Source organism: Squalius cephalus (assembly GCF_949319135.1).
Source record: "Squalius cephalus genome assembly, chromosome: 18".
In the NCBI taxonomy this organism is placed as follows: domain Eukaryota; kingdom Metazoa; phylum Chordata; class Actinopteri; order Cypriniformes; family Leuciscidae; genus Squalius; species Squalius cephalus.
In genome coordinates this window covers 8259845-8274496 of record NC_137139.1, presented here as the reverse complement: position 1 = coordinate 8274496, position 14652 = coordinate 8259845, and the positions used below count along the sequence as shown (strand labels likewise).

The 14652-nt window shown below is 38.8% G+C and overlaps 1 protein-coding gene across 1 annotated transcript in view; it reads right to left on the bottom strand.

Annotated features, from left to right (window-relative positions):
- The window catches only part of prdm5 (PR domain containing 5), an 84848-nt gene that overhangs the window by 56217 nt on the left and 13979 nt on the right, over positions 1-14652 (bottom strand). The window contains exons 4-10 of the mRNA XM_079848512.1: positions 14122-14296; positions 13525-13702; positions 13344-13439; positions 13014-13135; positions 10486-10565; positions 1476-1560; positions 1218-1375 (exon numbers count right to left, since the gene is read on the bottom strand). Coding sequence (XP_079704638.1) covers positions 1218-1375; positions 1476-1560; positions 10486-10565; positions 13014-13135; positions 13344-13439; positions 13525-13702; positions 14122-14296 — 894 coding nt within the window. The remainder of the gene's footprint in view (positions 1-1217; positions 1376-1475; positions 1561-10485; positions 10566-13013; positions 13136-13343; positions 13440-13524; positions 13703-14121; positions 14297-14652) is intronic.

Below are 14652 nucleotides of genomic sequence, written 5' to 3'. Positions count from 1 at the left end.
ATCCGCTATGCATTCCGTTAATTTTGTGAATTGGTAAGTTTCGTTAGGTTTTGAAGAAATATACAGCTGAGTATCATCGGCATAACAGTGAAAGCTAATGCCATGTTTCCTAATGATATCTCCTAATGGTAGCATGTACAGAGTGAACAGCAGCGGTCCTAGTACTGAGCCTTGTGGTACGCCATACTGAACTTGTGATCGATAACACATCTCTTCATTTACTGCTACAAACTGATAACGGTCAGATAGGTATGATTTAAACCATGCTAGTGCAATTCCACTAATGCCAACATAGTTTTCTAGTCTATTTAAAAGAATGTTGTGGTCGATGGTGTCAAATTCAGCACTAAGATCGAGTAACACTAATAGCGAGATACAACCACGATCGGATGATAAGAGCAAATCATTTGTGACTCTAACAAGTGCAGTCTCAGTACTATGGTACGGTCTAAATCCGGACTGAAAATCCTCGCAGATATCATTTCTTTCTAGAAAGGAACACAGTTGTGAAGATACTGCCTTTTCTAATATCTTTGACAGAAAAGGTAGATTCGAGATCGGCCTGTAATTGACTAATTCTGAAGGATCAAATTGCGGTTTTTTAACAAGCGGTTTAATCATAGCCAGCTTAAAGTTTTTTGGTACGTATCCTAGAGACAAAGACGAATTAATGATATTAAGAAGAGGATCTATGACCTCTGTAGATGTACATAGATGTCCCGACTGTTACATTTCCTAAATCAGCACAAAAGTCTTTGCAAATCAGCCCCAAAATTATTACATTTTATATAAGTTTTCATTTATTACTAATTAGAGTCATTTATTAAGAAAGTAAATGATGCCTTATTATCAATCTAGATCTGAATGTTGATTTCTCTATTTCACACACTCTCTGTTGGGAGCTGTGTGGGGTTTTGGGTTTCATGTTATCTGCGCGGTGTAAAGGTCAGGGGTCGCGTGGGGTCATTACAGGTCAGGGTTAGGCTGAAGGGTTTGATTAGGCTCCACAGTGGCTGATTGGGCTCCAGATCTCCGTTAAGATAAGATGCCAGAAGTTTATTTGACCAAAAATCTGTCAGATCAATCTATCGGTCTCTCCAACCATCTGTCTTTCCAGTTTAATTCTGCCTCTCTGCCCCACTTTAAACTGGAACATCAGAAACACAGGGTGCAGGCCTCTCAAGACATCAAGAATACACACATAGGCTGATCAGCACCTTTTTATGGTTTTTGTAGACGTTGCGGTGAGCGAACTCCTTCCAGCACACCTTACACTTGTAGGGTTTATCTTCACTGTGGATGATCTTATGAGCCGTGGCCTGATCCAGACGCTTGAAACTTCGACTGCAGATATCACAGGTGTACGGACGCTTTTCTACAAACACAAAGAGAATGCGATGCCAACAGCATCTTCGTAAACAATGTTTTACTCATATATTAGTTGTACAGTATGTATGTGAGTGCATGGTCTTCACCAGAGTGTGAGATCATGTGTCGCTTCAACTGATTCACGGAGATGAACTTTTTATCACAGGCCGTACAGTCAAAGACCTCATGAACCTGGAAATACACCAACATTATAACATGTAAATACTGTAAATACAAAAAGAAAAATCATTCAAAACAATACTTGCAGGTCTTTAAAGGAGATTTCATGCATATTTTAAAGAATTTTGGTAGATAATTTTGGTTACCATTTACTTCCACTTACGGACAAAAAAAAAAAATCTCTAAATATCTTCTGTTTTACAGAAGAAAGTCATACAGGTTTGAAACCTCATGAGGGCCCTTTAAGGGCTAAAAAAAAAATAACTTTCAATTGCTGAACTTTCAGTGTCACAAATTGTGTTTAGTAACCACAAAGTAAAACACACTGGCAGACCAGACCAGAATCGAACGCTCAGTGTATGACCGTAATGACCAGAACACATCTGAAGTCTTTTAATGGACCATTGAGGGTGATTGCTGAACTCCTGGGTGGGATTTAGTTGCCTGTTCTTAGTGTGTGACCTTGAAAATATCCTCAACCCAACTCACAGAGGACAACACACACACACACACACAGACACACAGATGGAAATGTAATTAAACTTCTGAGCGGTTTTGAATAGCTCCTCTGCTAAATACAATTTCACTCAATGGGAAGAGTTCTTCGGCTGAAAAATGTTCACATTTCAGTCTGTCTGAACAGAGTCACATTTCTCACAGGGAATCAGGAGGTACAAATTACAGTGAACTCCAGCCAGTCAGTTTCTGTTGAAAATTACAAACAGTCAATAATAAAACTGTCAAATTTTCTCCGCTACTTCATCCAATATGATGAAAACAAGGCGCCACATGTGTCACAGCACTTGATGTAAATCCAGAGTTGAGGTACTTTGAAACACTATCTTTGCGAACTACAAGCTACTAATAATTTAAAGTACATAAACTACAGTCAGTTGCTCTTTTGAAAAAGTAATTGCATTACATACTATTATATAGTATTCGTACAGTATTTATTTCTCCCAACAACTTCAAGTGTGACCATTATGATTTAAATTAATTGAATTATAGTATAGATCATAAATATATAACTGATTCAAAAACATAAAATGACGTAAACTGACTAATGAAAACTACTGAGCGACAAATCAAATTAACAATGATTTTTTTTTAACTAGTTCATTCAAACAAACTGTATGAATAACCTGATTCAATGAAATGAACCTGAGTAAGAAAGCATTCTGGGAGTCCGTGCAATTGTTTTATTGTTTCACTCTCGTAAAGCTACAACAGAATGCAACATAAAAAACAAATGTACTGTCTTCATATGCTGTATGTGTTGCTGGACAAGATTTAATGTTTACTGTCAAAAAATTAGCCACAACTATAAATCTGAGGGATTTTTCCAGTGGTATTTTATTGCCCTTCAACAAGGCTTTTGCAGCAATGCCTCCTTATAATTCCGTTTTGTTAAATTTTAAGGTCAAGTCAAGTACATGTAATGCTCAAAAATCATCTTTGTGAGAACCTATAAAGACTTATAGAGGGCATATACGGGGTGGGGTAAGCTGTGTCACAAAATGCAGACCTCCACTAGATGAATTTACATATCTGTAAAGTTATAGTTCACCCAAAAATGACATTTCTGTCATCGTTTACTTGCCCTGATATCACTCCAGGCCTATAAGTCATTTGATCATCTTAAATGTCCTGTTCACACCTGGTATTCAGATGAGTTTTGGTCGATCGATTCACAAGTGGACGAGGGAGACACATATCCATTTACACCTGGTGTTTTAATCCGTCTCTTTTGTCCACTTTCCACCACTTCTGTCCTGATTTCTTCGAGCGGAGGGTCTATGGGCGAGTAAATGGAAGGGCTTTTTCAGATCTTTCGATCTAATGGACGAAATAAGCTCACGTAATTTACACATGAACGCGACCGGAAACGACGGAAAAACATACCGAGAGCAGCAGCTTTAGTTTCTGTGATGCAGTGATTGGATTAAAAGAGTTAATTCTCATGAATAATGCGTAGAAAAGCTCAGACACTGATGACGTAGACACGTACTCTCCAGCCACAGCAGCCAATCACCACTCCGGATTAACACATACACCTCACTTTTCATGGTGTTTGCTTAACTTAGCTTTTTCAACCGGAAGAACGAAATGGCTTAAAAAAAAATGGAAAAAACTAATAAATAAACACTTTTCCCTTAATAATTCCCTTCTAAATTATTATAAATATTAATTCCCTTAGTAATCCATATGAACTGAGCAGTTTAGTCCAAGTCTTCTGAAGAGACACAGTAGCTGAATATGATGAACTGATTTAATTTAGACTTTATGTCAAATGTTTGGTTTAATGGATTTCAATGGAGGGACAGAAATCTCTCAGGTGTTATTAAAAATATCTGCATTCGTGTTTTGAAGATGAATGAAAGTCTTATGGATTTGGAACGACATGAGAGTGAATAAATGATGACAAAATGTTCAAGTTTTAGGCAAATTAACCCTTTAAGTAAAAACTGGCCCATTTCCTCAGTGAATATATCTGCTTTTGTATGGTCATTTAATGTGAAATGTCACAATTACTGCACTGAAACTCTCTTCTCTCATCTCTTCTCCTATACGCTCTGCTCTCAATTCATATCTCTAACAGCTTAGTTTTCTGTGAAACGCTTGGCACTCGTAATCTTCTCGTGCCAGTTTACGAACATATAGAGAAATTGTCTGCATGTGGAAGAGACTCTAAAGAAAGCCGTTGAGCTTCCACCCTCACAGAGCAAATCATATTTGCAGGCTTTCCAAATGACATTGCTGGTACGAATGAACTGCAGTCAGATGGACATGGTCTGGTGCAAAAAGGAAGGTTGGACATCCATTATTCAGACAAAGATGGAGAGAGATGGAGAGCCAGGAAAAAGGTCTGTGACCAAATTGCATGTTTGTATAACGGGCAGCCTAGGAAATCAAGTAAGGCCACAGAGATTTAAACTTCATTCTGCTGAAATTAAACTTAAATTCATCATGCAGTGGGAGAGCATTTCTTAGACCTACATAATGCCAAAATTCTTCCATCAATGAGTTCAGAAAGGTACATGCGTTAGTTGTGCATAAATAACCTAACATTTTTAAAAGATTAGCTTCTCCCTAAACTTTCTTTTAGCTGGACAGACTTTCTTTCCATACATTATAAACAGCAACTTAAACAACATCCACAGTCTTTTTGCTAATGTAGAGAGATTAACAAACCCTACGAGTCACATTCCCAGTGAACTGCTCTCCAAAAGCAAATGCAATGAGTTTGTTTCCATTAGCCACCATGTCTGATTTTGAGGCAATTGATGGTAAAATCTTGGAAGAAACTGTACAGAATCTTAAAACATCAGCCTGCTCCCTTGAAACACTTCCCACATCTTTTTTCAAAAGTGTGTTTAAGAAGCAGATCTCCTAGAAGTGGTCAATGCCTCACTTCTTTCTGGGACTTTTCCATAGTCCCTGAAAACCACAGTTGTTAAACTTCTCCTGAAAAAGAGAAATCTGGATAAAACTATATTGAGCAACTATAGACCAAAGTCAAATCTTCCTTTATTAGGCAAGATGGTCAAAAAAAGTGTTTTTTTCAATGAGCCAATTCCTAAGCTCAAATGGATACTTGAACAACTTTTAATCTGGTTTCCGACTGCATCATATACCCTTTGTACACAGTAGTTGAGGGAGACATATTCCCATTTACACCTGGTGTTTTAATCCGTCTCTTTTGTCCACTTTCAACCACTTCTGTCCTGATTTCTTCGAGGTGAGGGTCTATGGGTGGGTACGAAATAAGCCCCGGCAAACATATGAACGCGACCGGAGACGACAGAAAAACATACAGAGAGCATCAGCTTTCGTGTGTGCTCTGACAGCCGCAAGACCAGCCGAACACTGTGAGTGTGTGTTAGAAATCAGGAATAGTGAGAGAACCAAACTTCTTGTCTTCAAACCAAACTTAGGTCTTCAGCCAAAAAGTTTAAATCCCGTCTGGCTAGAGCGCTTCCCATGTTTACACACTACGGGCCCTATCTTGCACCCAGCGCAATTGACTTTGTACACCGACGCATGTATCATTCCTATTTTGCACCCGCGCAAAGCGGACTTTTCCCTCCACAGACGCACGTCGGTTAACTAAGAAATACACTTGCGCCGAAAAAAAACAGTTTAAAGTCAGTGGCGCGTTGCGCATGTTATTCATATGCTATTTTAAGGGCGCATGCTTGGCCTTAATCAATGTAGCGTGTGCACAACGCGCATACACTTTGATTCTCTCATCTACACACAGACGCAGCAGTTTTCATTTTTGCAAATCATACATTATTACGATAGATAGATAGATAGCTAGATAGATAGATAGATAGATAGATAGATAGTTTATTATAAAAGCATACATCTAGCTTACACATTTACCCAAATTATCATACGCCTGTTTAACCGAAGTTAATTTGGGTGTGTTTCTCCATCCCCAACGGCCGTGACGAGAACGTCGGTCTCCTCGGCTGTGAACTGCTCCTCGCATGCGCCTGGCAAATCTGCCGTTATAATAGGAATCCGCTATAGAACAAGCGCGCCTGCTCTTAAAGGGAATGTGAGATGACGCTCTGATTGGTTTATTTCACATTACGCCCAAACCACACCTATGAATAATGAAGCTACTTCAGACCAACCCCTTTTAGATCTGCGCCGGGCGCAAGAGTCATTTATCCCGCCGGGAAAATAGCAACAGCGCTCAAGACCCGCCCACAAAGTTACTTGCGCTTTGCGCTTGACACTTGCGTTTCAGATCGTTAAAATAGGGCCCTAGGTCAGTAGGCGGTCTTTTGAGCGCATTCGACCACACGAGCGTTTAAACTACAAAAGCAATCCGGTCAAATCCATTTTCGACTACCTCTGGAAGTGGTGGAAAGTGGACAAGCTCAAAAATGTTTAGACCCCGTCGACCAAAACACATCTAAATACCATGTTTAAACAGGGCCATAGTACAGAGATAGCACTCGTAAAGATATTAAATGACACCTAAATAAAGATACAGGCAAATTAGACACCGTCGATCACAGCATACTTCTAGAAAAACTGGGTAGGTCTTTCTGGGATGGTCCTCAAATGGCTCAAGTCATACTTAGAAAGGAGGGGTTACAATGTGAACATAGGTGACCATAAGTCTAAGTGGAGTCCCACAAGGCTCAATTCTTGCACCACTCCTGTGTAACTTGTATATGGTCTCACTGACCCAGATAATGAGAAAGATCTAAATTGCTTACCACAGTTATGCAGGTGACACTCAGATCTACCAAGCCCTACCGACCTAACGACTACAGCCCTATGAATACTCTGTGTTAATGCATTGATGAAATGAACAGTTGGATGTGCCAAAACTTTCTTCAGTTAAGCAAAAACAAAACTGAAGTCATTGCGTTTGGACACAAAGATGAAATTCTCGAGGTGAACACATACCTTGACTTTTGGGGTCAAAAAAACTAAAAATCAAGTCAGGAATCTTGGTGTGATTTTGGAGTCAGATCTTAGTTTCAGTAGTGATGACAAAGCAATAATTAGCATATTATCATCTCAAAAAAAATTGTAAGAATTAGATGTTTTATTTCTAGTCAAGAATCAGAGAAACTGATTTTCATTTGATGGACATTTGTAATGATCTCCTTACCGGCCTTCCCAAAAGGAGCGTAAGACAGCTGCTGCCAGGAGTCTGAGCAGAACCAGAAAATCTGAACATTTCACACCAGTCCTCAGGTTTTTACTCTGACTCTGACCAGTTACAATTACTTGTTTATAAATCACTGGCCTAGGACCTCACTACATTGAAGATATGCTCACTGAATATTAACAGATCACTCAGAACATCAGGATCAAGACAGTTAGAAATACCTAGGGTTCACTAAAATCAAGGTGAGTCCGCTTTCAGCTCTTAAGCCACCCGTAGCTGAACCAGCTCCCAGAAGAGATCAGATGTGCTCCACATGTGCACACATCAGATTGTTACAGTAGTCACATTCAAATCCAGACTATATCTATATTATATATGTATCCTTCTCTCTTTTTTTTTTTAGAACTGTTTTAATGCATTTTGCATCAATTTAATAATTTACATTCTTTGCTTTTATTGTTATTTTTATTTCTTATGCCTTGCCTTGCGATATAGAATAAATGTATAAATGTTTGACTAACTGGATAGATGTAAATCTCAATTCAACATACTGGAACTGTAGTGTACCACTAATGAATATTCTAAATACTGTAACATAACTTTAATTCATTTGAATGTATTTTTGTTTAAGAGCAAGCAAATCTCTAATAAAACAAAAGAACATAGAAGCGCCAAACAGGTTGGATTTAACACTACCTGTGGGACGAATTTTACAGAAACATTAGCATTTCCTCCCTAGAGTAACCGACCGCTGCTGTACAATCAGAAACACACACCAGAGCGGCAAACGCAGATGATGCTCTTGCAGGTTGAAGCCAAATCCGGACAGCTGTGACTGGAAAGGCTCGCTCTCAGAACGGCTGCACTGATAACTGCTGATGAGTGAACGCTGACAGGAGGAAGTGCCTGTTTTACGTCAAGTTTAGGCAAAGAGAGTGACGATAGCATTCTCCAGGCCAAAACAGAAAGGGATGTTGGTTTGGTGGAAAAGTGGAAGCTTGGGATGCATTCCAATTGTAAGAACATTAAAACTGCATTGTGGTTCTTCACCTACATCCTTCAGTCAGAAACTCAAATTACCTTCATTTGTCCCTCTCAACTCACTCTGCCAAGGTTTAAGTTGTGGTTTCGTTGAAAAGCATCTAAAAAGTGGTATATATTTTGAAAAGGAAGCCCACATACCCAAACCATGAATATTCCCAAGAGAAAATGAACCAGGAACAGTGAAGAGAAGCTCAGAATTCTGACTTGTGTGGCGATTTTGGAGATGGTGATGATGATGATGAAGTCATCTATTTGTTTGAAGCTATTTGTCTGATATTTCTCAGGTCTTTTTGCAGAGGGAACCCTGACGCCAACAGGAAGGCCGGGCAGTCTGGTCTCCCAGCTCTTAAATTTCACAAGGGCCACAGGGATGAGCTTGTGAAACAAAAGACGACCTTTCTGTACACATTCAAACCAGTGGAAAACCTTACAACATCCACATGAAGCCCACCTCCTACTGAGAGACAGAGAGATGGACGGCATACAAGAACGAACCAGAGTCTAAGACGGCCAAATTTCATTTTTTTTTTTTTCTAGCTTTTCAAAAACAATGAAACTGATGAGGAGAAAATTATGTATATGGATCATACAGCAGCCAAAGAAATAGAAAAAGAGGAAGTCGAAAACACAAGCGAGACATGAGAGATGGACAAATAGAGGCCTTGTCCTAAATGGCACACTTGACATGGATTTATCTAGTGACCTTCATTTGTGACTGTAAGATGTCCCATTTGTCATTTTAGTATGATGTTTTAGTCATATTTAAGTGTGAATTTAATATTGATAAGAATAATTGTATTTTTGTGATTATGCAGTTTCAGCGACAGATGTTGTTTGTGTATATGTATAGTAACATTTGGTGTCACATGTATATTTGGCAGACATGTTCACAAGTCCCTAAAGGCTAAATCCTAGTCAAGTCTCAAGTCTTTGGGGTCCAAGTCCAAGTCTCAAGTCTTTAGGGTCCAAGTCAAGTCTCAAGTCTTTGGGTCCACGTCCTAGTCAAGTCTCAAGTCTTTGGATCCAAGTCCTAGTCAAGTCTCAATCTTTGGGTCCAAGTCCTAGTCAAGTCTCAAGTCTTTGGGGTCAAAGTCCTAGTCAAGTCTCAATCTTTGGGTCCAAGTCCTAGTCAAGTCTCAAGTCTTTGGGGTCAAAGTCCTAGTCAAGTCTCAATCTTTGGGTCCAAGTCCTAGTCAAGTCTCAAGTCTTTGGGGTCAAAGTCCAAGTCAAGCCTCAAGTCTTTGGATCCAAGTCCTAGTCAAGTCTCAAGTCTTTGGGTCCAAGTCCTAGTCAAGTCTCAAGTCTCAAGTCTTTGGATCCAAGTCCTAGTCAAGTCTCAATCTTTGAGTCCAAGTCCTAGTCAAGTCTCAAGTCTCAAGTCTTTGGGGTCAAAGTCCAAGTCAAGCCTCAAGTCTTTGGATCCAAGTCCTAGTCAAGTCTCAATCTTTGGGTCCAAGTCAAGTCTCAAGTCTTTGGGTCCAGGTCAAGTCTCAAGTCTTTGGGTCCAGGTCCAAGTCAAGTCTCAAGTATTTGGCTCCAAGTCAAGTCTCACGTCTTTGGGTCCAAGTCAAGTCTCAAGTATTTGGGTCCAGGTCAAGTCTCAAGTCTTTGGGTCCAGGTCCAAGTCAAGTCTCACGTCTTTGGGTCCAAGTCAAGTCTCAAGTCTTTGGGTCCAAATCCTAGTCAAGTCTCAAGTATTTGGGTCAAAGTCAAGATTCATTTCTTTGGGTCCATTTCCAAGTCATGTCTCAAGTCTTTGTTCTATTTTTTTTTTTTTTTTCCTATCAGCTAGTTATTGTAATTAATAGCTTTTTAAAACATTTAAACTGATTTCTGGTTCAAAAGCACAACAAATTATTACTTAAATCATTAATTTAATATTTTATTCACAACAGAAAACTATTACTTTCAATCTACACCTTTTTGGAACGCAGGGACAGTCACCACGAGAAAAAAAAAGGCAGGGAATTGCCTGGTGCTAATTGTTTTCAGCACTATATTTTTGAGCACGTTTGTTCCATTACGATATTTGCATAATTCCTTTAGTGAATCAGATGCTAGAAGCATGAACTCAAAGTATGGAGACCTGCAAGAGCTGAGGGTGTCATTTGAGACAGGGCCAGAGAAAGGACAGATGGATAGATGGCATGACAGAGGAGAAAGATTAAAGACAAAATAGATGAGCGAAAGGTAAGAAATATGAAGAGATGGATTGGATGAACGATAAGAGGAGATTTATGGAGGTGTGATCTGACCTTGCGGTGCTCCTGCAGGTTGAGTGAGGATGAGCACTTCTTACTACAGATGGTGCATACCAACTTCCTGCGAGCACTCCCTACACACACACACACACAGATCATACATCACATCAGCGGTAGATCCTAATGGCATGAGGAGATGCTAATGGAGACACTGCATCAGTTCAAACAGTCTTTCAAATAAACATCAGGAAGCCCTTAAATAAATCAGCTCCTGGTTCAGCATGAAGCACACAACCAAGAAAAAAGGAAAAACAACTATATTTAACAGGGGTGAAAGGTCAGCTAAAATACATTTCCAGTAGGGAAGTAAGTGGATACGAGATCCGTCAATAACAGTTCTTAAACCACTGGTATTTTAAAAGGCTTTAAAATGCCATATTCTACCCTTTGTAGCACTGTATTCTGTTATAAATCCACTTTAATGTCAGTAAAGGTTTCTTGCAGTAAAAGCAGTCGTAATTTAGGGATTATTACACGACATTGATGGAAGAAAATGGAAAAGTTCTTCCTTTGTGTTTTTGAAAACGATCTCCATTCACACGGATCTGTGAAAGCGACTAAAAACGCTGTATTCTGCTGTCAGGCCAGTAGTTGGTGATGTCACTTTGTTAAGAAACACTATGCACCTGCACACTTATGCATTCTTCTACATATGAAAAAGTTTGTTTATCTGGAGACGATACAAGTATTAACTTAAAAAATGTGCACTTTGAAACCCATTTTCAAATGTTTGCATTTTCAGGCCCCCAAAACGCAGTTGTCGTGTAAATGAACGGCCAAAGTGCATAAGACGTTTTCTGTTGTTGTGTAAATGCCTCCTTAGTTATTATTAGTATATATTTAGTTATTTTCCACCCTCTCACTGATCCATTTACTCTTTTTTTTTTCTTTTTTTTTTTTGGTACTGTATCTTTAAAATTTCAATATGTAAATGACCTATCTTGTGATTGGTTAATTTCAGCATACTGGCAAGCTGTTAAAATTTAATAAGTGTTGCTATGTACCTGTGGCCTATCACATGTTAATGAGGTAATGACTGTGATTTCATAACTAACCATATTGAGATCTGAGCGAGCTGTTTTTGTGTACACATTATCGAAATTAGGTTAAGTTTTGTGAGCAAAGAAGGTCTGTTATACATAAAACACTGCTTATTCAAAGGTCAGTTTCAAACTAAGCAGCATTATATTGTTCAGCACGGCGAATTTGCATCTTAAAACTTGAATATGGCACAAAATCTGCATGGGTAAATTCCAGACTGCATGGATTCCTATTGAAATAACTGCATTTTGCCCATGGAATTTTGCCCATAAATTATAATTACTGATTATGTGCTTTATTTAACATTAAAATAATAAAATGTGAGTTTGAATATAACTTTGCATGCCCCTTATAGCCGTACCGAAAGCGATAATGGATAATTCACCTCAGATCTTAAAAATATATTAAAGAAAACAAATATTTAAACTGTGAACAAACAAGTGTATTCTCTGACAAAGATTGTTTCAGTCACTCAGTATTTATTTTTTAAAATGTAAATATTTATGAATTTGATTGTGTGCTTATCTATTTGGTTGCAAGTGCAGTGCGCTTGTGGAGAGACTTCGCCCACGCGCTCTTCTGGTTAGGACACGGTGTTACTCGTGGTTTTGAGGATATTTTAACATCCAGAGTGATTCATCATCTTCTTGAGTTGGCTTTGATGTGAGCGTCAGAAATTATTTAAATGAATAACAAATAAAATTTCAAACCATTCACGTAAATTATATCTGTAAATAAACATTTTGACTGGAAACAGGTCAAATAAAGTGTCTGAAGTATCTGTGCAGTGCGAAAAGAATAGTAAACTAAATATGAGTTGTTGGCATGCAAAGTGAGGTTGTTTGCAGTGAGGGCACTATTCCATCCCTCAGTGCATTTAAGGAACTGATTCAGAGCCAATGTTTAAAGCCCAGAATGCATTGAACAATGGTGAAGACTAGTGAGAGTTTGCATTGTCAATGTTTCCGTCTACATAGTACACCAAACCTTTATTTCAAATCAGCCAAAAAATCCTGCTTTCCATGTCAACTTTAAATGCTCTTATTATAGCAAAACACGCACAATCATTTATGTGCCTACAAGCACTTCCACAAGCACTCAGTAAATCGTTCAGCTTTACACAGTTTGGATTCATTTGCAAATGACTGATTGACTTGCATGTGGCCAAACTGTCCAATTATAATTACTGACAATAATATTGAAAACATTCTGAATCATGCTTTCATCGGCCGATTAGAGGTCTTTGACTAATTTCCTCAGTTGTCTGCGCTTCTGGCTGAGAGTCTGGTGAAAAGATGAGTGCAGAGAGGGAGGGAGCGCTTAACGTTTATCTGACAGACAGAGGGGATGAAGAGCGGATCAGAAACCAGGAGATTAATGAAGATGTTAAACAGCCGCTGATTAGACTCTCATTACAGACGGGTAATTTCACACTCGCCTCACTCTCGTCTCGTGTGTGTGTGTGTGTGTGTGTGACCAACCTGTGTGGACGTTGCCTTTGTGTTTCTTCAGGGCGTCTTTACTTTTAAATCTTTTCCCACAGCTCTCCGACTTACAGATGAACCGACCGTCTCCTTTACACGCCTCTTTATGCTGCTCAAAACTGTCACACACAAACAGAATTTTTGGTCAAAATCAACATAAAACACTGTCTCCAACCAACTGTAATGCTCCTGTAATTCCAGGTGAAACAGAATATTCAATGCAAAAATATACGGATGGTGAAAAGTGAGCATTGTGCATTAGAACGGATACGTTTGATAGCTTCATCAGCCGGTTTGGTACGGTAAGGCGACTCCAGATTGGTGTACCTGGACTCTGAACAGAAAGTGCTGTGACACAGGACACACTGATGAACTTTTGAAGGGTCTTCTGATGAAGCTGAGCTCTCTGTACAGTGAAGAACACTACCAATAAACAGGATATCAGCATTACCACACATGAGACGCTGTGTATACCGTGAGTGTGAGTGAGTGTGTGTGTGGTACTGACTGGCGCTGCAGGGCCTGTTTGACAGGAAACTCTTTTCCGCAGGAGCGACATTTAAACTCTTTGTCCTCTGTACTTCCTCTCTGATGAAAGCTCTGAAGATGCTCCGCTAACATGTCTTCACTGGGGAAGTTGTTCTCACACAGCAGACATGGGTAATCTTCATTCTTAATCACCAGCTCTGCGCACACACACACACACACAGATCTACGAACTACTGCTCGACTAATGTGAGTTTTACAAAGGCAGATAATGCCAGCATTCTTGGATTAAGCACAATATTAAGCCTTTTTCAGTTTGTACCCATTTTTGTCACATTGTCATATAATAAATCTATCCTTTTTTCTTACAAATAATGTTTCAATGTCTGATTTTAGAAAGTCTAGAGTAGAAAAATTCAAGCAAACAAAGTATTTCTTTATTATATCTGAATGATGACTGATTATGTTTGATTAACCCAATAAAGTCTACTTTATCTTTATCATACTTGGCTGAAAAACCAAAAGTAAACATAAGAATAACTTATATTAAATTACTATTATACTAAATCCTTTATTAAAAGCTATATTAAAGTCCATTTCAGACACACAGAACACACACCGGTTTCTGTGCTGAGGTGTTGGCTCTCTTTACTGCTCTCCTCTTCCTCTTTGATGTCCTGGTCTTCCTCCAGGTCCTCCTCTTCCTCCTCCATGTCACTGTCCAGGTAACCAATCAGAAGCTCCGTATCTGTCGCAATATCATCAACAGCCAGATAGAAGATGTTTTCTCCATCCTGTTAAAAGAAACCGTGTCAGCTACTTCATTCAGCAAGAATATGATATTTCTATAAAGTTCTATAAGTTCTTTTGAAATTTCAATTCATCAAAGAAACCTGATAAAAATGTATCACAGTTTCCACAAAGATATGAATCAGCACAACTGTTTTCAACATTGATAATAATCAGAAATGTTTCTTGAGCAGCAAATCAGCATTTTATGTCCCCATGAAACAATTTTTTATATAATAATTTAATAAACTTTCATGCCAAATGGTTTTTCATGCATAGATGTACCCCAATTAACACAAATTAAGTACCTAAGAATTGAAGCACTTGACAGACAAACTCCCACATCCCCAATCATGTTTTC